The following is a 25,594-nucleotide window of genomic DNA, read 5'->3' on the forward strand; positions in this document are numbered from 1 at the left end:
CAGCACAACCAAAGAAAGAAGAAAACGGACAGAAGGGTCCATGAAGCGGGGAAGGGTTGGACTGTGCCCATGTATGCAGGGATACTGGACTTCCCTGAGCAGAAGTGGGGGGTGCCGGGGGGACGAGACAGTAGAAGGAGCCGGCCAAGCCTGAGCATTACCTAATGCTTCTCCCAGTTGTTTGGACAGGTGTAATTTTGTTTTAAATGTGTATGGTAATTCTTAATAAAATGCTGATAAATGTGCAAAGCATTCTCTGTGGTAATAATGAAGTCTTTACACTTTGGAATGCCATTAAGTCTTACTTCATGGTTTGTGAGGCTGCCGGCATTTTAAGTAGCATTAACATTTTATAGAAGCCCAGTCCTGCTGGGGGACACGGTCAGCTCTAGAGGGGGTGAATCTCTGTCATCCCCCAGAGTGACCTGGTTTGGGGTCGCATTCACAGAGGTGGAGCTACCAAGTGGTACTCTCCCTAGTTCTGGCCGGCTTAGGGCTCTCCGAACCTCACTGTCAGTCACCCATATAGTGCCACAGAAAAAGTACAGGCAGGCCTGCTCCAGATCCCAATCCTGCCATTTCCTGGTGGTGTAAGCACAGCAAAGTGATAGGACTTTTCCGGATCTCCATTCCTATTCCAGTTATTATGCCTAGGTACCAAAGCACCCCAGACTCAATGATATAAATTGACCATTTTGTTACACTCACAAATTTGGTGGATCAGGAATTTGGACACAGCACAATGGGGATGATTTGTCTTTGCCCCATGATATTTGGGGACTCCTCCGGGAAGACCTCAAAGACTGGGACTGACTAGAGAGCTGGGATCAGGAGTCATCTGGAGACTTCTTCACTCACACATCTGGCAGTTAGTGCTAGGTATTGGCAGGGATGCTGACCATAACATTTACACGTGGCTTTATCACTTCATCGTGGAGTCTCTCTGCGTAGGCTAGTTTGGGCTTCACAGCCTGGCAGTTGGGTTCCAAAATGAAGTGTCCTCAGATCATAAGGTAGACATGCATGGCATTTCTATGACCTAGCCTCAGAAGTCACATAGTATCACTTCTACCCCTAGGTAAAACATGCACAGTGTGCACCCAGGTCCAAGGGGGAGGGGCACAGACTTTCAATGTAGGAGCAACTGGGTTCCAGAAGGGCACGCGTGCACTGGGAGATAATATTGTGATCATCTTCCAAAAAGACAACCTGCCACCATTCCCTCCTCTGCTTCTGCACCAGACAAGAGGATGGAGGGAGTGACAATCGCTGAGTACCAGCTAAGTGCCATGAACTATTCATGTTATCAAATTCTCATTCGTTTATTTAAATAACTCTGGATTTAGGAAAATAGAAGGGATTGTGATTATGTCACATATTCTCATGGAGATGGCACAGGCACGGGATCGCAAGTCCCACCAAGCAAGCAAGTTTAGAGTTTTTATTCATCTCACATCTACTAATATCCTGTTAGCCGAAAGGAGTCTCATGACCAAGCCCAAAGTCAAGGAGTGGGGAAGTACATTCTGCCTTTGTGAGGCTATGGCGGGGTGTGTATAATACTATAATGACAGAGTGAGGAATTAGGACCAATAATTCAATCTACCATACCCATTTTCTAGAATGAAGAAAATTGGATAAGGATATTGTGGCATTACAGCTAGTGTTTAACAGTATAATCTGGGATGCAAAATACCCATATAAAGTAGTAGGTTATCAAATTGCTAATAAAAGAATAATTCAACATGACTAGGTAGCATTTATCCCAGGTATTCAAGGACAATATACCATAAAGATATCTATTAATACATCGCATTACTAAGACAATATATTTTTATGGAACCTAAATCATCATCTCAATACACACTTAAAAGTCATTCAATAAAATCCAACACCTACTTAGGGATTTTTTTTTAAGCTCTTAGTAAATTAGAACTATAAGGATACTTTTCTAGCATGACATGTAATGGCATAACACTTCAGAAGCATTCCCACATAAGCAAGGAAATAGGAAAGAATGCCTCCTCACCACCATTATTTTCTAATGGCATCAGTCAAAAATAAGAAATATAGACAGGAGACTTGGTTTTCATTATTTGCAGGTGGTATTACTGTATCCCTAGAAAATCCAGGAGAAGCATTTGAAAACCCATCAGAACTAATACGTTCAGTAAGGTAGTCCAGATTAAAAATAAACAAACCAAAATACAGAGTTTCCTACATATCAGTGGCAATACTAGGTCATGAAATGTTTATAACTATACAAAACATGTAATATATAACATATATAAAAACATCTATAACCTATATGTTATATAAAATACCAGGAAAAAAAATCATTCACTGGATAAACCACCAAGGACACACGTCCCCAGGGCCAACCTGAACTAGAAATGTGAAGGGCATGGGTGGGAGCAGCCCCGTCTCTCTCCTAAGAGACTTCACTTTATGCAAATATGACCAGGTCCTCAAGGGAATGGTCATTTATTGATTGGCTTTCCAGGGAAAGCATCCGTGGCTATTTTTCTTCACTTAACTTGAGAGAAGTATCCCCAGGTTCACCTGGAAGACTAACCAAGTGCTCAGAAAGCTCTATCAGGTGTTAAAATGTAATTTCTAAAAAGTGATTAAATGATCAGGATACTGACTCTGGACAGCCCTATGGAACACAAAGTCTACGTAAAAAGATCAATAATGTCTTGTGAGTCAAATACAAAATGAGTGGTGGCGGAGACAGAGTATTTAAAAAAGGACATGGGACAGTCCCTTAAGTATTTAAAGAAAAAAGTCAATTTGAGTTCCTACCGTATATATTTAGCATTCTTAAAAAGCTAAAAATAAACCTCAGAAGAGGAGAATTCCCCATCGATGGATATTTCCTGTGACCTACAGCTCCCTCCTTGCACTACACAAGCAAGTGGATTTTTGAGCTGCAAATAAAAATCAGAGTAAACCTAAATTCCGCCTTTATCCTTCTGCTGTAAATTAAAAAATTAAACAGGGACCTAGCCAGTCTATGACAGGTCCACCCAGCAGCCCATGCTGGACAGACAGACCTTTCTGGAGGCAGGAAACCAGTCAGAGAAAAGTAACAGATCTATGAAAAGGAACTGTGTTTCTTTTTTCTTTTTTCTTTTTTTTAATTTTTTTTTAACATTTATTTATTTTTGAGACAGAGAGAGACAGAGCATGAACGGGGGAGGGTCACAGAGAGAGGGAGACACAGAATCCGAAACAGGCTCCAGGCTCTGAGCTGTCAGCACAGAGCCCGAAGCGGGGCTCGAACCCACGGACCATGAGATCGTGACCTGAGCCGAAGTCGGACGCTCAACCGACCAAGCCACCCAGGCGCCCCAAGGAACTGTGTTTCTTAAGATGGTCCCAGCCTGTGGATTCTGGCCAAGGGGCCCTCCACTTAAGAAGATAAAATTATTGAATCTCTGGTTCTCCATGAGATTCAAGAGAAAAATGTGATCACAGCAGAAAATCAACCTGTAGGGAAAAGGAGCAGTCTGAGGACAGTGAATGGCGTTTGGGGTGCCAAATTAGAGCTCAGTGTAGACGAGGCAGCAGGGAGGTGATCTCTGGAGACGAAACAGAGAACCAGAACAGTCGGAGGAATTCTTCCAGAACTCAAGAAAAAGATAAGGACGTGAAAATTCAAAGAGACAGTAAAGAATTAATGCCAGCAAGTAGAGCAGAGGCACAGTGCCAGAGGAAGGACAGAAGCGTCCCTGAATTGAGTTGAGGCTTTAGTTCATGTGGACGTGGGGGGTCGGAGCTGGTTGAAGATCCACACCGAATTCCCAGCAGCCACACTGGAGTTGGACGAGAGGTACAGGACGTGGAGGAGAATCCTCTCTATGAGGTGCCGGCGGACCCAACAGGGAAACATTTCATACACTTGTTAAAAAGACTTCATACACAAAAAGACAAAGGAGCAATGAGTATGAACAGGTGGTCCACGACAGGAGAAACACACGTCTAATGAGGAATAAAAATCACACGAGAAATAATCTTAAAAGCAAATGGTAAACCACAAAAAGTTCCTGCAGATTGGCAAAGATGTTTTTAAATGAATAATCCCAGCACTAGCCAGTATGGGGTGAGATGGGTTCTCTCATACCATGCTAGTGGCTGTCTCCTCTTGTTCAGGATTTCGGAAAAGCAGTTTAGCAAGAGGTAGCGAAAGCCCCGAAATCTTCAAGCCACTAGTTTTCCTTTCTAATAATTTATCTTAAAAATGTATCTGTGGGGCGCCTGGGTGGCTCAGTCAGTTGAGCGTCTGACTTCAGCTCAGGTCATGATCTCTCAGTTCATGGGTTCGAGCCCCACATCGGGCTCTGTGCTGACAGCTCAGAGCTTGGAGCCTGCTTCGGATTCTGTGTCTTCCTCTCTCTTAGCCCCTCCCCACTCACACTCTGTCTCTCTCTCTCAAAAATAAACATTTTAAAAAAATTTTTCTAATGTATCTAAAAGTTGGAACCAAGATCTACAAAGATGGTCACAATATATTGATTCAGGTACAAATAGATACATAGATTAATCCTATTATTATACAGCCATTAAAAATGGTGTTTTTAAGAGTGCTAATGGCCAAGGAAAATTCTTATGATATAATCTAAGTAAAGAAGACACAAACATTTATATTCTATGAAGAAAAACAGAAGAAAAAGACAACCAAAATATAAACAATATTAACCTCTTGGATACATTTGGTCGATTTCTGATTCTTTACACTTTTCAATGTACTGAAATACATCTACAAAGTACATTCATGTTAAACTTATTTTCTAGATTTTTAAACATATAGGCTTAAAGTTAAGTTGCTATAAGGCTTATGGTAACTTTGTTCCATCCCTTCCTTCCCCTCATTCCTGGTTCCCCGGAGCAGTCACATTTGACTTTTTTAGCTATTTTCCCTATTGTTTGTCTCCCTATAGCTACATAATAAGCTTATACTGTGTTTCTTGATTTTTCAGATTTAGACATTATCTGTCGGCTTCCATGAAGATTTAGCTCTTTAACACCTCTGCCCTCACACTTCACCTCTACCACATGCTCCCAAATTGATGAGCTCACAAGTCTGGGTTAAAGTAATATTGTTCCCATTTATGTCTGGAAATGGCATCAACTAAGCCTAAGTACAACTAGGATTGCATTGCCTGTCGTATAAACCTTGGCTCTTCCTAGAGTTAATAATTATTTATGTGTTTCCTTACGTTCCTTATGCCTATCACTAACTAATTCAGTCCCAAATTTTCCAAAAGATCTTCAAAACTCGGTTTAGTATATAAATAGACTCATACCCTTCCTAGAGGCCTTCAGCTCCCACGTGGATGGCTGGCTCTCTGTGCCATCATCCGGCATTTCCCTTCCCTGTTTCCCCGGCGATTCCCTTTGCCTGTCTCCTGGTTTGGAACCCTTGTTTCTTGGATCCTGTGCCTTCTGCTTCTTTTGGTTTACTCTTGTTGGGGTGGAGTGCATCCTCCAGCATCTTTCTGAGAAAGGATCTACAGGAGATCAATTTTCTGAGACCTTGCATATATATGAACACGACTTTATTCTATACTCCAGTTCACAGGCCAGTAAACGACAGCCCATGGGCCAACTCTGGGCCCAGTCTGTTTTCCTTCTTTCTGTCAGCTAGAATGGTTTGTTTTTGTTGTTGTTGTTGTTTTGTTACATTTTTAAAGGGTTGTTTAACAACAACAACAAAGGACTATGTAACAAAGATTGTGTGTGGCTGACCAAATCTAAACTATTTGCTATCTGTCCCTGAACAGGAAAGGTTTGCTGACCCCTATTCTAATTGTTTGGTTGTTTGGCTGAATATAGAATTCCAGGTTGGAAGTAATTTTCCTTTCCTGTGATGAAGGCTTTGCTCTCCTGTCTTCTGGATCCCAGAATCACTGTTGAGAAATCCAGTTCTATCCTGGGTCCCAGTCCTGTGTGTTCAACCTCTGGTTTTCTCTTTGGAAACGTTTGGAATCTTCTCCTTAAACCTGATGGTCTGAAGTTTTGCAATGGCTTGTCAGCATGTCAGCGTGTGCACTTCCTTTCCTTCAGCGTGCTGAGGGCTCAGAGGGTCTTCAGTTCTGAGAACTATGTCCTTCTAGTCTGGGAAAATATTTGTATTATTTCTTTGGTGTTAGCCTCCCTCCGTCCACTTTCAGGAATTTCTGTCACTTAGATGTTGGGCCTCCTGGGGCAGCCCTCTAATTTTGCCTTGTTGGCATATAATTTCCTCACACTGATCGTCTGATTCTTCCACTCATTGACTTTATTGCTGCTGTCATCCACAAGAATGTAAGTTCCACGAGGACAGGAATTGATCTGCTCCATCACCATTGTATTTCCCCGGCACCTAGCACAGTACCTGGCATGGAACGGGCAGTTGGTGAATACTGTTCAATTCTAAAAGTTTCCTCCTGTTTTCTGATTGTCCCTTGTAAAGCATCCCACTCTTGTTTCGTGGACGGGCCATCATCTCTTCTCCTCCTGACAGTATTATTTGGAGATTTTTGAAATTTCCTTTTGCTCTGTGCATCAGTTGCCTTTGTGTCCCCAAGTTCCTTTTCTCCTGGTGGTTGTTTTGGTCTCCGTCTTGCACGGTCAGCACCTTTCTAAAACCTGTCTCTCCTTAGGCTATCCACTCATATTTACAGATCAGGCCCTAAATGCTGGCTGGAAGCTCTGAGGATATGGGTGCAGCTGGCAGGCCCCGTGGCCATACGATCAGGCCCTGGGTACAAGACCCCTAGGTGTAAGGACCTGTAGGAGTCTTCAGACACCCTCCTAGGTGGGACTGTTCCCCAGAGAGACATCTCCTGTCTGGTGTTCTGGGAGCCAAACTATAGCCTCCTGTCTTAAGGATGGTACTTCCTCCTCTCTCCTGTGCCTGTGTCTGGGAGGCCGGGGTCTCTCTGCCCCAACCTCAGCAGAAGGCAGACATCCAGCCTTCTGCCGGGATGGGAGAATAGGCAGGTGATTGGATCTAAGGGCTCCTTAGGCAAACTCTGAACTGGTCCTCCTGTGTTCAGGCACTCTGGCACCCCCTTCTCCAGTTCCTGAGCCCCTCCGAGCTTCTGCCACACGGGGCACCTTGCCTCCTACCTCCTTAGCCTCCTGCAGACTCTGCTTGCTCTGTTACCATTGTACATCAGCCCTCCAGCTTCTACACTTTTGTCGACCTTTCCCATGCACTGTTGTCTCCTTTCCCACTCTGTTGGCCCTCTTGACGTCATACGTGTTCTATTCCTTCATTGCCACTTTTTTAGAACAGAAGTGGAGATAAAGGATTCTGTTCACCATGTTAAGTTCACAGCCACGTCTTGCTGTGGTAAACCCAAGGAAAGGACAGTATAGCTTCCTACTTAGAGATGTGCTAGTCCTGTTACCCAGAATTAAAAGTCAGGTTCACATCCTTAGAGAACGATCAGTCTCGTGGAAAAGACAAATAGGTCTTACTCTACAAAGGCTGTAATGGAGGTGTGTCTGGGCAGCAGTGGGGTTGCCAGAGAAGCGACTGTATCTTCCCTAGGGGGAAAGAGGGTCACGTGAGGGGCAACACTGGGATTATGGGATTGTGGGAAAGGGAAGAGGCCTGAGCTCATAACCATTTGGAGGGCAAGAAGGAGTTTTAGCCTACATTGTTATTTTTATTGACTCTCCTCTCCTGGGTGCTATAACACAGCATTGCTTTCCCACTGTACCACCTGCCCCATCAAGTTGAGCTAAACCATCAAAGGTGACACCAGAGTACCCAAGATCCTAGCAGAGTTGCTCGGAGGGCTGCCTGGTGCCCCACACTGTTTCCTCCAGTAAAACAGACTAATGTGAAGGTTAAATGTATGCAAATTTCCCAAGCGAGCTGGCACTCAACAGAAGTTAGCTTCCACTTTTTTTAAACCAGCCCCCACTTTGTTTAAAGTAGGAAAGAAAAAGAACTAACATGTTCTGTGTAGCACATGGAACTCAGATACGCAGGAATAGAAGTTCCTTTGCTTTCTAGAACACTCACCTTGCCCTTAAGTCACCACTTCCATGAATGGTGGGAAAACATTTGCCACGTCAAGGTAAATGTCTTCTAATCTTAAATTTATTCTGTTACAGGTCAATTTTTAATCAAGTTAGTCTTTTGCTGCCTACTTTCCCAAGAGTGAATTAAGCATCGTAGGTAGCTTTATCATCCTGGCATCTGAAAAGGGGCATCTGGCCCTGAATGCCCTCCAGCCTAGAGGGGTGCCCTTGACCTCTATCCTCTCTGCCTCCACTTCTGAAGTCTCCTCAGCTTCTCTTGGCTAAGGCACTACCACTGCTGTCTGGGCCCGTGCCTGGGCCCTCCCTGTTACTAACAACACCATGGTCCTTGGCCTTGGGCTGCACGCCATGTATGCCCTACCCACCCCCCAGAAGTATCCCCACTGACTTCTCATTCTCAGCCCCTTTCACTCCTCCTCTCAAAGAGCCTGGGGAACTTTTATGGATCTCTGCCATGCCCTGCAGAAGCTGAGGGGGACTTGGAAAGCAGAGGAGGGGATATTTCCTGAAGACTGGCAGTTCCACTGTACTGAGGCCATGCCACTATACTGGCGCAGAGCATGATGGTCTCCTCCTACAAGTCCAAGTGGGAAGCAAAATGCCTGCCCGCCTGCTTTACAGTCTCCAAAACTAACTAGGCTCCTTAACTCTGCCCTCCCCACCCAACACACAGAAGGCTTTGTCTCTGAGGGGTAAGAGGGTGCAGGGAGCAGGCCTCGACTTCGGTCTAAATTCTTGGTCACCACACACCTTTTCTACCAGGTTCTTCCCTATGCCTGCTGCTCATTCCGCCACCGACCCCACCCTCAGCCCAGAAGGGACTTTTCCTTTCCATTTTCATATTATCTTCTTCTTACCACTCTACAGATTTTAGTAAAACTGTGTGCTCTCACTGCCCAGACTCTGGTGTTTTGGCTTTTTTTAGGATAACTTTTAAAACATAGATAAATCTTTCTCAACAAAGCCCGATTCTTACAAAATGAAAGCTTTAACCTTCACACAAGTGTTCCTCTGAAATGGGTCTTAGGATCCCGTTACCAGAAGTCAAAAGATGAACATCCTCTCCTTACTCTCAGCTGGGTCTGCCATTCCCCTGGAAACAACGGATGCCTCAGCCTCCAGGAAGGAGGGGCCCGGGGCAACCAGGTTTAACAGAGCTGGAAAATTGCATCCAAGAACTCTCAACATCCAGGGGGTGGTCAGGCTGTCCTCTTTGGATCAATTCTCCCAGCAAAACAAAAATAAACGGTGGGTAGAACATTTTTCAAACTTCATTATTAAAGCCAAAAAGCAGGGATGTCTCAGAGCAGCTGAGAGAACACCTGTAGCCAGGAAGGTAAGCAGGCTATTAGAACATCACAGCCACTCATGCCCTGTGGGCACTTGCCAATACTGCTCACTTAAGCTTTGAATCAGTGGCCATATAAGCCGAGAAGGAAAGAATTCAAAGGCTGGAGCCCTCCCAAGCTGAGGAGCCTTATACTAACTTCTTCCACATTAAGCTGGACCCCCAAGGAGCTACACCTTCAAGGCCAAGGTGAACTAGATCTTAACCCACCTTCTTCCCCTAATCCTAGAGGACTTCAGAGAAACCCTGATACTAAGGCAAGCAGAAGAAGAAAAAGGCAAGGATAAAATATCACTAGGAAGAAATTGCCACACATCAACCTTTGATCAGATTTGCAGCCCTTTGCCTGAAATAGTCAAAGAAGCTTCAGTCGACAACTTCATTTAAGGTCATCCATGACTTTTAATAACTCTAGAGACCTGGGAAACACAAACATGAAGACTGTCTGGAGGAGGGCATATCTATCTTACGCCTGGGAGACACCCCTGACAAATGATTAGTCCAGGGCATTGACCGGCAAGCAGTCAAAAACAGCATCCAAAATTCACACCATCATTTCAAAAGTTGCAGAAAAAACATTTGATAAAATTCATTTATGACCAAAGCTCATTTTAATTTTTTTTCATGTTTATTTTTGAGAGCGAAAGAGAGTCAGAGTACGAGCAGGGAGGTGCAGAGAGAGAGGGAGACACAGAATCCGAAGCAGGCTCCAGGCTCTGAGCTGTCAGCACAGAGCCGGACACGGGGCTCGAACTCACAAACCACAAGATCATGACCTGAGCTGAAGTTGGACACTTAACCTGCTCGACTAAGCCACCCAGGCGCCCCTGACAAAAACTCTTAAGCTGGGAATAGCTGGGAATGTCTGTTAAAGTAACATACACGTTATTTGTCAGGATAGGCCAGGGTCATTTCAAGAATTTACCACATTAGATAATGTTTCCCTCTCATAAATCCCATGTAGATCCTGAAGAGCTACAGAGCGGTTCCCTGCCCAGCTGTGTCTCAGGGGTCCCAGTAGGCCCCACCCATGGCTTTGCCTCCTTTGTTATGGCTTTCAGATCCACTATGAGAGAGTTGGAGAGTCTACAAGAGGTTTTGTGGCCAAGTCTAGGTGGGGCGTACATCACTTCCACCCACATCCCACTGACTATAACTCAGTGAGATCACATGAACCCGGCCTGATTTCAAGAAGAACAGATATATTAGCTTCCTATGTGCCCAGAAAGGGGGAGGGGGTGGCGGGGAAGAGTTATAATGAACATGTGCCATTATCTCTGCTACAACCTAAAAAGGATATCTATAGAAAACTTGCAGCAGACATTATATGTAATACTGAAAGTCAAAAGTTTGCCTCTGATATCGGCAAAAAGGCAAGGAGGCCCGCTAATACCACCTGTATTTGGCATCCATCATGCTAGCGGTCTTCAATGGCGTGAGAAAAATAAATAAAAGGTGGAGGGATTGGAAATACAGCAAATTTGTCCATATTTTCAGATGGTATATTTTGGACATAGAAGATTCAAAAGACTATACAGAAAAATTATTAGAATTAATAAAGTTTAGCAAGGTTACTGGATATGCATCCAAGATGCCTAAATCAATTCTATTTCTATAGATTGGCAACAAATGGAATAAAAAGTATTTTCTAAATGCCATTTATAGTGGCATCCAAAAAAATCAAGTGTCTAGGAATAAACCTTATAAAAGATGTTTAAGTGCTCTACAAGAAAAACCGTAAAACTTTAGTTAGGTATATTTAAGGGGATCCAAATAAAAGGAAAGATATATAATGCTTGTGGATCAGCAGGCTAAAAAAATTGTAAAGACATGAATTCTCCCAAAATTGAATTATAAATTCAGTTCAGTTCCTATCAAAATTTCAGCAGGGTTTTTTGGGGTGGGGCAGGGACAAGAGGAGGTGTTTCATCTGTGGAACTTGACAAGCTTATTCTAAAATTTATATGGAAAATACAGGAGTGCCTGGGTGGCTCAGTCAGTTGAGCGTCTGACTTCAGCTCAGGTCATGATCTCACGGTTCATGAGTTTGATCTCCGCGTCAGGCTCTGTGCTGACAGCTCGGAGCCTGCATCCTGCTTCAGATTCTGTGTCTCCCTCTGTCTCTGCCCCTCCCCTGCTTGCTCTCACTCTCTCTCTCTCTTAAAAATAAACATTAAAATTTTTTTAAATAAAATAAAATTAATATGGAAAATACAGAAAGTCACGAATTGCCAAGACATTCTTGAAGAACAGGTGGGAAGAAGAACCAGGTATCAAGATGTATAATAAAGCTATATTCGGCAAAGCAGTGTGATGTTGTACGGGGACAGGAAATAGAGCAATAGAACAGAGGGGAAGAGAAGCACACCCTTGCACAGGTGGACACTTGACATTCAACGTGGGTGGGGACACATAGCAGCAGAGTGGACGGGGTCTTCTTGGTAAACATTGCTAGAATAATTGACCACCCAAACGAAAAATAACTGAATAGGATTCACATCATGCACCAAGACCCAAATGTGAAAAAACAAAACTGTAAACCTTTTATGAGATAATACAGGAAAATGTCTTCATAACACAAAATTCACTAGCCATAAAGGAAAAAGCTAATAACCCAACTACGTTAAAATTAAGAACTTTTTCTCTTTTTTTTTCTATTTTGAAAGGATTCCATAAAAAAGAATAGTAAGACAAGCCATAAAACAAGAGGGTATTTATGACTCCTATAACCAACCCCAAAAGGCTAGTATTTGGAATATATAAAGAACTCCACAAATCAATGATAAAATCAGCAGACAACCCAAAATATGGCCAAAAGATTTGAACAGACACTTCACAAAAATTTAAGCTTGAATGTTTAATAATATATATGAATAAATGCTCGGCCTCATTGGTAAGCAGGAAAATGAACAATGAAAGGACAGAGATATGACCATATCCATCAGATTGGGAAAATCCTGACAACGACCTCATGTGGTATTGCATGGAACTCTTGCACGGCTGGTGGAGGGTCAGTAGCTACAGCCGCTTTGGAAAACCTTCCGACATTATCTAGCAACACCGCAGATATGTTTACACCCACCGTATGACTCAGCGGGTCCGCTGTTAGGTGTGTGTCCTAAGAACATGTGCCCGTGTGCGGAGGGAGCCTTGTGGAAGAATGTCCTGAGGCAGTGTGGTTTGTAATCATCCAAAGCCAGACTCACACCAAGTCCATCAAAGTAAAAGAGATCAATTATTTAGTATATAATCTTGTAATGGAAGGTTATGTGGCAGTAAACCTGGTTGGATTACAGGAATGTTATTTACATAAAGCGTAAAAGGCTTAACCAAAGTATATATTCATGTGATTCCCTTTATAAAAGTTTCAGAAGCTAAATGAAGCTATGTTTTTTTAAGGCTGCATAACTACATGGTAAAGCTATAAAGGAAAGAAAATTAATAGTGTAACAGTAGGAAGAGTGATTAAATTCTGTCACAGTGGGGCTTGCAGTAGGGAACATGTGGAATGCCAGAAGTGCTGTATCTTCACCTAGGTGATGATGAAAGCAGGATACACTTTATAACTCTCTGTCAAGCCATATGTGTTTCATGTTCTTTTATATGCATGTTATGTTTCATAATACAGTTTTTAAAAATATATCACATGCTAAGACAAAATACCATCCCACTGCAGAAGCATTACCTAATGTCTAGCCTTACCACAAGAGCCTGCCAAACAGGTGTGGTCCCATTTTACATCCAGGAAAACTGAAGTTCAAATGACTAAGTATTTTATTTTTCCATAGGCTGGTAATTGCCTAGGGTGCACTACTAAGTGATGGACGCCAGAGCCCCCACCCCAGGCTCTTTGAGTCCTGTCCATACTCTTTCCATGCTGGATCTCTGCAGCCTCCACAGTCTCCCTGTGGCTGTAAACTTAAAGTGTTCCTTTCTCCAGTCCCACAACCCATGTCTTTCCCAAAGTAGACCCACCATTTCCCGTCTACTTCCCACCTCCCCCCTACCCGTCAGTGCCCGATTCCATCCTGTCATCTTTGATCCACGAGACTCCCAACGGTGGCTAAAAAACTACACGTAACTATTGCCCCGTACATGATTAGAGGATATTAGCGCCTCTGTTGAGTCCTCCATAGGAGGAAGTTGTGATGTTCCTTCAACATATTCTGACCCTAACTGTCCACACTGCCATCTGGAAGCCTTGTCTGGCCACACCCTCACAGCCTTGCTCTCAGGAGAAATATTACTCTGGGCTGTAGACGACTCTAGAGAAGCACATGGCCCCTGAGGCAGCCTTTATCCTTGCCTGAGGGGGCTGCCCCACAGGGGAGAATGCCAGAGTCTGCTCCCACTCAGGGGCAGGGTACTTTTGTACCCGCCTGATTTCAGGCCACTGGGTAGTCAGTGTTGGCACACACAACATCACTGTTCTCCCTTGCCTAGGAATGTACAAGGTGATCGGGGGCATCATCTCTCCTGTCAACGACAACTACAGAAAGAAAGACCTCGTAGCTGCCCACCACCGGGTGGCCATGGCCCGGCTGGCCCTGCAGACATCCGACTGGATCCGGGTGGACCCCTGGGAGAGTGAGCAGGCACAGTGGATGGAGACGGTGAAGGTGCTGAGGTAAGAGTGAGCATGCTTTTGTGTGATGACCAGAGGCCACGGGACCTATCTGCAGAGCCCAGTGGCCGAAAGGCAGGGACCAAGGCTCAAGTGGGGCTTCAGCCAGGCTTTCTCAGCCAAAATCCCAGCAGTGCTTCTTTGCAGAGGGAGAGAGACAAACAGACACACTCAAAGAGGTCCCGAGTGGAAAAATCACAACCCACCACCCTTCCGGACACACTTTCTGGGAATGCCCGATCTTGTTTCAGACGGCTGTATCCTCGGGCTCCAGGGCCGCCACCGAATAGATGTGTGACGAGGCACTTAAGTTCTCTGAGACACATCTCTCGCCTGCAAAATGGGGACCATAAAAACCTAAGAGGATGTTTTAAATGTAAGAACTTCTGACACAGAACCCCGTAAGAATATTCAGTAAGTGGGACCCTTTATCATTGTCACCATTGACTAGGTTGAAAATTACATCTACGCAATAAGCCCTCTCTTCTAATTGTACAAATCCAGGTTCTATAAATCCAGACTTTTATGTAAAATTGAAAAAAAGAAGCTATAAATCTAGAAGGAGTTGCTCAGGATTTTTTTTTTTTTTCCTTTTGGAACTGCTTTTAGCACTTAGCCTAAGTAATTTGCTATTTAAAGGCCCGGAGAGTCTTGTGTGTTCGGACAGTGGGTCACTGACTTGTGTCTGGGAAGCATTCCTGGGAGTTTGGTAGAGGAACCAGAAGACCCATCCGGCCTGGCTGTCAGAGGGGATGGTGAGGGGGGCCCTGCCTGTCACTAATGACAGCCAGCCTGGCTGCAAGGGATTGCAGACTGTGTGGGCTGTGTCTTTTATCTATTTGCAAACACTAGGATTTGTCAGGGAATAGGAAGCACAAGGGAGAAAGTCAAATAATTGGTGGGTCTTTTCATCCTAAATCTGTTCAGCTTTTCATTTCTTACTCATCTTCAAAGTTACTTGGTTGAAAACTGTTTACCCTTTCCTTTTTTAGTAAAGGTAAACATTTTGTTCATTTAGTTACACATGCCGGTTCTGATCGTTTGCTTTTCACTTGGGAAAGAACCAGCTAGAAGCATTCAGCAATTCAGAGCTACTTCAGAGCCTGCTGGCAAATTAAAAGAAGAGCAAATATGAAATAACTGTTAGGATACCTGCTCTTTTTTTAACATTAAAAAAAAAAAAAAACAAATTTACACCTGAATCATCCCTTCAGAACAAGCAATCTAGCCAGCCCTCATATATCTAAGATAGCAGAGGAGAATGCAAACAGTACATAATCCAGCACGCCATTTAACTTTAACATGTCGTTGGAAACAAAGACCCTTTCCTCCTGCACCCTGGGAGAGGCAGTGTGGCCTAGGGCCCAGATTTTGGAGCCCAATTTACTAGCTCAGTGACTTGATGTGAGTTAGCCTCTCTGAACCTCAGTTCCTCACCTAATAAAACGGGGATGATACCACCCACTTCTCTGGGGTACTGTGTGAATTAAATGGGATGATGTGGGCAAAATACCTGGTTTATGGTAGGTGCTGAAGAATGCTAGCTACCTTCCCTGCATCCCTAACACGGGCTCATAATTTATCATCCAAACAGATAAGCCATTCCTGGGTAAATAGGAACGGACCACAGAACTACATAATATTTTCACTGCTTCTGCTGCAACATGCAGGCGTGTGCTAAGATGTTACTGAACACATTCTTTTTCTTTTTTTACTCTATCCTTTAGTTCAGTGCTTCTCGGCCCTGGCTGCACACTGAATCATCGAGGGAGCTTTCAAAAGTACTGAAGCCTGAGTCTTATCCCAGAGACTGGGATGTCACTGGTCTGGGGTGGGGCATCAGAATTTTAAGAGCTCCCTGGTGATTCTAGTGTGTGGCCAGGATTGAGGCCACCGCCCTCAGTCACAAAGTACGTGAATCAGGTTTATGATTAGGACCAAGATCCATCCAAACCAGTGGACCCTGGCTGCAGGAATCGCCTGGGAAGCTTTTTAAAATGTTCATTCCCCACCCCCTACCCCACCTCAGAGATTATGACTTGTGGGTAGGGTCTTGGCATGGGTATTTTGTAAAAGGTCCCCAAATGATTTATTTTGTGCAGCCAAGGTTAAAAATCTATTGATATAAAGAGACAATAGTTTTATCAGAGAGCTGATGACATTTTTTTTCAATTTTTGGAGTGAGCTTCATTAGAAGACGTTATTGCTAATGCTTTCCTAAAATTACCAAACGCGTTTTTTTAAGATTGAAAATCTGGTGTTTGTAAAGTTAGGTGATTTCAAAAGCATAGTAGAAACCCACCCCACCCTTTTCTCCGTATCTTTCTGATGGAATCAACAGTGAATTTACAACATAGTGACAAATAGTGTCACTATGACAAATGTCACTATGAAGTAAATTCACGGTAGAGTTCGTTGAGGATTCTGTTTCTCCTTATCAGGTTGCTTATTTTCATTCTAATTTTTTGTTTAATCTAGGCCAGTTTTTATGCTTTTAGGGCATTTGATAACTTAGTTTGCTCACTATCTCCCCATGTCAAAGGTCCTTAGTCACAATGCCATTTGATGTGGTCCATCATCAATCATCACTACTGTCATCTCATGTGCCCCTTTGCAAGCGTGATCTTATGTTGTCCTCGTTTTACAGATAAACTGAGGTTCAGAGAGGCTAGGTTAATCAACATCGCAAAACAAATAAGCGAGTAGTGGAGCCCAGTCTGACTCTGAAGCCATGCTTACGGTTATCTTCAAACCAGTGACCTACAGGTCAGGGCACGGTGTGGCCAACTTTGTTCCTGCCACCATGACCCAATGACCTTCTGACCAGACATCCCTGGAAACCTGTGGGGCCGTGGAGGACACAAAGAACCTGCTCCCAGGGTCAGCCCGCAGGCTCAGGGCTAGGCACACCGGGACACCACTCAGGCAGACAATCAGAGGAAGCAATGGCCACCGCCCTACAAAGGCAGAGTGGAGGTCTGTGAGGTAGTGACATTTGACACTGAAAATAATGATTGACGCATCAGAGTTCAGAGACCCAGCTTATATTCAAAGTAGGGTCAACTTGAACTAGGAGCTTCAAGGTAAGTAAAATAAAATGACCATCACCACCTTTACTGATCACTTACTGCGCTCCAGGCTTTTTCAGGTATGTACTATCTAGTCCCCTCAGCAACTCTGAGGAGTAGGTGGGTGTGGTCCCATTTTACAGATGAGGAAATGGAGGCTTTGAAAGGGTCAGTAACATAGGCAGGGCCCTACAGTTAGAAAGTAGAGGTGCGACTCACACCTACTTCAGTCTGCTCCAAGATTCCAGACTTACTCAGGAGCGAATCCTCAGACGTGAAGCTTACCAAAACCAAAGCAGACAATGATGGAAACACAGAGTGCAGCTAGGCCCTAAGAAGACTTGACTGAGTGTCTGAGATATCAGGAAGGACTTTGGGCCAGAATCAAATGTATTTATTCGTCCACTCCTTCCATCAGTTCCTGAATTCAGCTGACTTTAGGTAAGCAGTTATTGAACTAAGAATATTAAGGTGACTTAAATGAGCTCACTATTCACACACTGACAGTAATGATGATAAGAACAGCTAATGTTGATTGGACACTTTCTGTGGATGGGCCAGTGCTAAGCTCCTCCCTTAATCCTCAGCATGGCCCAGAGGGGTGGGTGTGGTCATCGTCCCCCATTCTACAAATGACAAAACTGGAGGCAGATTGCTTAAGGAACCCACCAAGATTCACAGCCACTAGTTGGAAGCAGAATTCCAACCAAGCAGTCTAATTCTAAAGTTTAACCTTTATACTATGCCTTCCCCCAGCGATACTCAGCAGTGAGCCACCTGCCCAGCATTTGGCAGGGTAGAGGCACTTTCTCTCTCATGGTCCTGTGATACTTGGCAGAAAAGAGATCGGCATTAACTTCCATCATGACTAATACACAGATGAGGTCAGTGAGGCTCTGAGAGTGTCAGTGACTCACTCAAGGTCACACAGGTGAGAAAACCGAAACTCGAATCCACCCGGGCTGCACAGCACCTGTTTTTTCCACCAGGCACTGCTCTCTCCCAAACGCAGCCCTCCTAAATGTATACTACAGTAAGTAGAAGGTGGAAGATTGCATTGATACAAGATGTGGTGACAACCTGTGTTTGATCAGGTATCTCTTGATTTGCACATTGATTTGCTAAAAGAACCAGGCATGCCAAGATGGTGTAAGTCTAATCAGATCTGAAATGCTAACATGTAATGAGAGTTGCTCTGTCCTGCTCACTGTTCAGAGCACTTTGCACTCCTTTCATCTTTGTGACCACCCATGAGAGGCACACACGATTATCACAGGTTATCCCTCATTACACAGGTGCTGAACCATCCACAAAGAGACCTAGAGACACATGCCCAGGGTCACCCAGCTGGCCTCTGGGGGGAGCTGAGCTGGGGACCAGGCAGTCTGGCTCTAAGCCAGACTTAGTCCTCACCCCCGTGGAGTTCTGAAATACTAGTTTCTGACAAGAGTGAGCTGTGGGCCACGCACACAGTGCGTGCCCTGCTTACTGTATACTGTGCCAGTGCTTACTGTATACTGGCTCATTCACCTTCACAAAGGTCTAGAAAGTAGACATTATCCCAGCATTACAAATGAAATTTTTTAATGTTTATTTATTTATTTTGAGAGAGAGAGAGAGAATGGAGGAGAGGCAGAGAAAGATTCCCAAGCAGGCTCCACGCTGTCAACGCAGAGCCTGACGCGGGGCTCAAACTCACAAACCTTCAGATCGTGACCTGAGCCGAAATCAAGAGTCAGACACTTAACTGACTGAGCCACCCAGGTGCCCCTTTACAAATGAAATTTTTTATTTTGAACTCAGGTCTGTCTGCTTCTAAGAGCCCATATCCTTTAACCCTTCTCAACTGTTTTTTTTTTTTTTTTTCTAAGTGAGGTATTGAAGACAATGTTAAAAAAGTAGAAATATGCTCATCCCCGCACCCTGCCCCTTTCACCAGGGCTCACAAGAAGGCAATCGATGGTCAAGAGGTCCCAATCGCACATGCTTTGTGTCCCAGCACCTGGCACAGGCCTGGCACATGGTAGGCCCTCCACCAACACCTGGGGAACGAGCTACCTGCCTAAAATGGACAAAAGCAGGTTGAGACTTAAAAACTGAGACCCCTGGGTGGCTTTGCGGGATGGATACATCCTGAGCCCGTGTGTTTGCAATGCAGGCATCATCACAGTGAACTGCTCAGATCTCTGCCCCAGACGGAAGGCCCGGACCATGGCAGGGCTCACTCCTTGGCCCCAACAGGTGGGTGCACCTTGTCCGTCAGAGGGAGAGATGTCAGGGATCCGTGCGAGAACTAATTCCTAGGCACAGCTAAGGATTTTGAGGCTAACCTAGTTGGGGGTGACACTTCCCCAGATTGAAGGGTCAAATTAAACAATCGGCCACCACCCCTTGTAAATCGTTACACTAATTTAAGATTTTCTGCCTCAAAGGAGTTTACTTACCCTCGTGACTCATGCTCGTGACATGGATTACAGTCAGGGCTACACAGGGATAAACTAGTGAGTGATGCTGGGTTCTTTTAAAAGCCTTAGCCTGAGTACAGACTGTGCTATTATAACCCTTACGCTTGTAGCCACGTTCCTCACTGGCTTACTCGAAAGAGGAAACCTGTTTTTAAGGGGATTTTTTTTTGGAGCCCACTTTCATCGTACTTTTCGCGTGTTGCTGGACAGCCGCGGTCACACCTGCTGCGCAACACGTGCGTGTACATGTGTACCCACAACAGAGGTACACCGCTGCCCACACCTACAGCAGAGATAGTGCCAACCGTGCTTGTAAGGACAGTAAATATGCAGCTGTCGCCAGTTCCAGAGGAAGATTCGCAACCAACGTAACCAAAACAAACAGGGTGGTCCTGTGTCATGTGGGCTCATGGATCAGCGTGGTGAGAAAGGAATGAGGTCAGTCTCTCCTTACATACCCTCACCGTGTCCCTCTGGTGGGATATGCTGAGAGCCAGAGAAGGCTAGGCAGGCCCCCAAGCTCTGCCTGTGTGTTGCCGGCCCCCTCTAGTGACCGCCTGCCAGGGCCCACCCCACTTGCTGGTGGCCTCAGGGGCCAGGGGCCAGGAGACCACACGTCTCCCCAGACTGCCAGCTGCACCAACGGGCACTCCTCAGGCACCAGCTCACCTGAATGGCCTACCTGCACTTAGAGTATTCGAGAACAGTCCTGCAAGGGCCCTCCCCCCGCACCAGCCAGGAGCCTCATAGCCACGCTTGGTGGCCAATGCTGTGGAAACACCACCTGCCACAACCTCAGCACATTCCAGCTTCCTCTAATGGGTCCCTGTAGATTCCAGCCACACTGACTGACCAGGAAACCATGAAGGCGGTAACATCTAACATCTAGAGTAGTTTGAAAATAAAGCCAAAAGACAGACAAGAGAAGACCACGTCACTGAGCAGGAATAGAACTGTACCATCAGACAGCCCGCAGGTCTCCCACGTGCCTCCTCCCGGCATCAAGTGCTGTCAAAATTCCACATGGATTGTCCTTTCAGTTTGTAACCCTGGGTTTCTACTGTGTTGTCAACTCCTGGTGTTTGATGGAATCTTGTCAGCTGTGATTCCAAAGGACCTTCCCTCTCTAATGGCAGTCCTGGTACCCTGGGTCAAGTTTATTCGCCCCTCATGCGAATAAACGGGAGCACCCAGTGATGGAAGGGCAGGATGTGACACTGGTCACACTGGGCTGAAACCCCAGCAGGCCCATCTGTGGGTTTTCCTAACAAGGGTCTCCCAGCTGTGGGAGGTGGGATGCTAGTTCCAGATCAGAAGGGCTTGGGAGCTTCACAGTCAAACCAACCTAAAATGGTTTCTTTACTGCAGGATTTTTCAGTCTTTACCATGACACTGTGCATTGTGACTCTACCAGAAAGGGAACTAGCTTGCCGCCATCATCACTAATCATGGGACTCTTTCTAACACATACTGATAATTTCTCAGAACTAGTGCCCCCCGCCCCCGAACACAGATTAGGAAACACTCTTTTAAAAGGACTCAAAAATGCCAGGGGGCCCTAAAAATATCATGCAGCAGGCCCGAAACACTGGTCAAAGGATCACTCACAGCAGAATCACTGTGAGGCTTATCATGCTTCCCAGGCCACACCCCAGACCTCCTGAGTGGAAATGGGGCCCAGGAATCTGGATGTCTAACAGGCACTCTGGGATTTGCTTTACAGCCCATTTGGGGAACTGTGCACTAGAGTAGGAATCTAAGGAGGAGTTACAGCATCTTTGCAATATTCATTTTATTCTTCTGGTCTGTCTGCCTCGCTTCCCCCCTGTCCCCCAGTCATGAGCACAGGCGTGTTCATTCTCAGCCTTCTTTCTGAATCATCTCTGGCTCAGCAGCTACTCTCACCAGGGTTCAAGAACACTGTCTGAGCACCTCCCCAGACCAGGCTCCAGACTCAGGAGAAGATAGCCCTCCACCCCAACCTTTGACCTAAGCTAGAGACAAGCTGTGAATGGTAGTCGAGATGTGGATTAGGAAGGCTGCCTGGAGGAGACACTTGCACCAAGACTCATGGGATCAGTAGGTTATCTGGGGTTGGGGCATTTCCGGCAGAGAGGCAGCAGAGCAGGGCACAAAGGAAGGAAACAGCATGGGTGCTGGGCAGCCCTTGCTCTTAGGGAATGCCAGAGGGTCCAGTGACGGGCAGGGAGCCTCCAGTGATGTGGGAGAGATGCCACACTGAGGCTTCCAGCCGCTCACCCTTCATCTCCCTGCACAGGCTTCCGGAATCCCTGTCTCAGCTCTTTGCCTGGACTGCCCCCCTCCCTGTCCCCTTCTTGGCTCCCCCTTCTAAAAACCTATCTGTCCTGTTAGGCCCAGGTTGGACCCGTCTTCCCTGTGAAACAAGTCCCAGCGGCTTTCACAGAGATGAGCTCACTCTCTTCCTCCCTCCACCAAAGCTCACCCACATTCTTTTCAGATTTATTTTTCTAGGGGCTACTCTGCTTGGCCCTGGAATGCTGGGAGTTTGTTCTTTATCCCCTTTGTTGCTCTTCAAACCCTAACTCCCGTTCATCTTGCTCTCTTCTAAAGTAACTATTAAAAAGAAAGTTTATGTTGAATGAGAAGTGGGCTTTGTAATTTACCAAAATGTATCAGGGGCTTTAAAAACGTTCATATCCTTTACTTGATATATTCCCCTTCTAGGAATCAGACTGTGGAAATAATTAAAAATTGGGACAAAGATTTATGTAGAAGGATGTTTATCACAGCCATTTTTATAATGGCAGAAAATAAAAGCAACCTCCCCGTTTAAATATAAGGGAACATTTAAGTAAATTATTCTGTATCCATAGGATGAATAATTGACACAAAATGTTTCTGGAGAAAGGCTTATGAGGTAAGCGGAAAAAAATCAGGATACGATACTGCATATATAATCTCAAGTATATAAAAACATGTAAATATACTTACACATCTATTTGCATGTCTAAATCAATAGAAAAACTGAAAAACCACACTCAAATATTGACGGCTTTGGAGAAAGCAGAATTGTTTTCTACCTTGAATACGTGTTTTTCATACATTTTATAATTGACACAGATTTCACGTTTGTGATCAGAGGTGGGGGGGGGGGGCGGGGAACTAGAGCAATTACAAAAAGGAAGGAGGTGGAGTTCTTCCTCAGCATACATTGGGCTTCTGATGAGGTGGCTTGTAGATTACTAGTGGCAGAGCTCTAAAGGACCGTTCTGTGTGCTGTGTATTTTATTGTGTGTTCTCCTCTGGGACTGCAGACTGTGGGCTGAGCTCAGCATTCTCTGGCTGCCAGAGCCCTGCTCGTGTGATTTGCAGCCCTCCATGGACTGACCCAGCCGTGCCGAGCTCCAGACGGCTTGGCTGTGACACTTTGGGACAGATGATGCCTCGGTCCTCTAACAGCCCAACAGTGTCAGTCTCTTGTGAAGGTGGTCCCTGCGCTCAGCTGATGGGGCTGAGCACAGCTCAGCAACCTTCAGAGAGGATTCCCTTTCCACACAACCACGGCAGGCCCCTCATCTGACTCCATTCTGCACTGATTGTTCCACGGTGGCTTTGTCTGGTTAATTGGGGTGCTGCCCTTTAATACCTGGCTTCAGCTCTGGTGTCCCGTGTCCCCAGAAGTCCCACACTGCTGAGTGTGGCTGCGTTCACTCCGCCCCTCAGTTTCCAGAACCTCCACAAGAGGTCAGCCCCATTTTACAGCTGAGGAAACAGGCCCATCTGCTGTAATTCTCCCAGGGTTCCGGCAGATCTGAAACCGGAAATCAGGGCTGACTGACCTCAGGGCTGCTGTTCTTGACATTAAGAATTAAGGCAGCTGGACATTCAAAGAAAATGGTCCCGGTGGCACTTCCCTCACTTTTCATATAAACCTCTGCTTCATCTGCTTCTCGAAGCCAGTGGCTATTCCAAAGAGCACATTGCCCCAAAATACCTACGGACATCCGATTTAGGTCACTGTTTCGTGCTTGAGACGAATCAAACCGGCAGCCTTTTTTCAACACCTCACACTTACGAACCTTGGACTTGGACAGCCAGTCATTAGATCTGAAGTGCTCATAGCAGTGATGTAAATGGATTTGAAAGAGATGTGATGGTCTCTTTGAGGACTGCCCAGAGTTGGAGTCCAGGGCACGTGTTGCCAGAAGAAGCGATCACCTCACAGACATGCCTTTGGTTTGCGGGAAAGGGAGGTGTGGGCATGTGTCCCCTGTCAGCAGGAGCACACAGTGAATTGTACTCCTGTCATTGTTCATAAATCAGACGGTATCTAATATCTAAGCCAGTAGGTATAAATTACCGCCACAAAAATCCACTGGGCGGGGGGGGGGGGGGGGGGGGGGCATCAGGGTGGCTCAGTCGGTTGAGCATCCAGTTTGGCTCAGGTCATGATCTCGCCCAGCGAGAGTTCGAGCCCCGCGTCGGGCTCTGTGCTGACAGCTCAGAGCCTGGAGTCTGCTTCAGATTCTGTGTCTCCCTCTCTCTCTGCCCTACCCCTGCTTGTGCTGTGTCTCTCTCTGTCTTTCAAGAATGAATAAACATTAAAAAAAAATCCACTGTGGAGAGAGCGGGTGTCTTCTTGTTCTTTGGCCTGTGGAACGGGGGGAAAGTGTGCTCCAGGCCTCAGGAGACCCTACAACTAAATGCCCATCATTCCACCTCCCCCGGAGGAAGAGCACATACAAAAATCACCCAGGTGTTTAAAAGGTCAAGGCTGCTCTCTTGTTATATTACAACGGCTGAATAAATAAACTGGAGTAGAACCTCCCAGATGCAGAATAGTCTAAGTCCACATACGTTGTGAGCAATGGGGCCAGCTCAGATTAGTCAAAAGTGTGGGTTATTGAGTAATTTCTAAACACAGTTTTATTGACTTTAAAAATACTCCCTAAGTGTTGAATGAATGTGTCAATGAATGGATTAGAGGATAAGCAGGTGGATGGACGGATGAATGGCAGTTAACAGCCATCACATGTACTCAGTTACAGCACTTTATATTTATAAACTCATTCAATTCTAAAATAACCCTAGGAGAAAAGTACTGTTAATATCTCCATTTTAAAGTTGAGGTCACACAGCTGTCGAATGGCAGAGCCAAGACTTGAATCTAAGGTGCCTGGTTTTAGAGTCCTAGTTCTTAACCATGGAGAATTTATCAATATATGCATCAATAAATGTTTGAATATCATTTCATTATACCAATATTATGCTGCTAGAGTGTTTGAAAACTGCTTCTGTAATTATAGCTACTACTTCCAAAGGAGTGAATAAGTCCAGTGTCCACTATTTCATGGATGGGGAAAGTGAGGCCCAGAAAAGGATCCATCCAGCCCAACTAAAGCTAGAAATCAGACCTCTCCGTGACACTTCCAGTTTCTCACTTTCCGTTCTACAGCTGGTCTGGTGCTCCTTTGTAAACTCCTCTCTCTGATCTTACGTCCAGATCCCTTCCAAAGTTCCACAGTAGAGGAGCCTCAACCGACCATTTACATCAGGTGTTTCCCCAGCAGGTGGGATCCCTGAACCCCTCCCAACTGAGGTTTCATGGTGACCCAGAGATGCCAACACTCTAGAACACAGCTTTTGCCATTTACTGAAGCTAGAATCAGCTTCCGGAAGGACCAGGGAACCTACTGGTTGCTTCAAGTGTGGACTTGATTTTTCTCCCTTTCCAAATTAGCCCTTTGGAAAGGGACACGAATTTCAACGGTGCCGGGAAAAATAAAGGAAGGGCTTCTTGGTTCTGACGCATGTACAATTTTCGCCAGCAGGAGGCGGCAGAGCCCAGCAGTTATAAATGCCCCACCTAGAGGCCGGCTGTGGGGTTTGAATCCTGACTCTGCCGCCTAAATGAGTGACCTCAGGCAAGTCGGTCGTCGGTCGCCTCTCTATGCCTGTTTCCCTCCCGCAGAATGGGCACAATAATAATGCCTACTCATCAAATTGTTCAGAGAATCAAATGAGGTTAAATACATCAAGAGCTTAGTGATAGTGCTCATATGAG

The 25,594-nt window shown here is 45.4% G+C and overlaps 1 protein-coding gene across 6 annotated transcripts in view; it reads left to right on the forward strand.

Annotated features, from left to right (window-relative positions):
- NMNAT3 (nicotinamide nucleotide adenylyltransferase 3) overlaps positions 1-25,594 on the forward strand; it is a 115,285-nt gene that overhangs the window by 86,253 nt on the left and 3,438 nt on the right. For 3 of the 6 annotated variants that reach the window (XM_078432297.2, XM_078432294.2, XM_078432295.2), the window contains exons 3-4: positions 13,835-14,018; positions 19,242-19,324. In XM_078432297.2, the coding sequence (XP_078288423.1) occupies positions 13,835-14,018; positions 19,242-19,324 (267 nt within the window). Of the gene's footprint in view, positions 1-13,834; positions 14,019-19,241; positions 19,325-22,844; positions 23,920-25,594 lie in introns of those variants that run through there. The other 3 variants (XM_078432298.2, XM_078432299.2, XM_078432296.2) reach the window with 2 other exon arrangements.

Source organism: Panthera onca, chromosome C2 (genome assembly GCF_046562875.1).
Source record: "Panthera onca isolate mPanOnc1 chromosome C2, mPanOnc1 haplotype 2, whole genome shotgun sequence".
NCBI lineage: Eukaryota > Metazoa > Chordata > Mammalia > Carnivora > Felidae > Panthera > Panthera onca.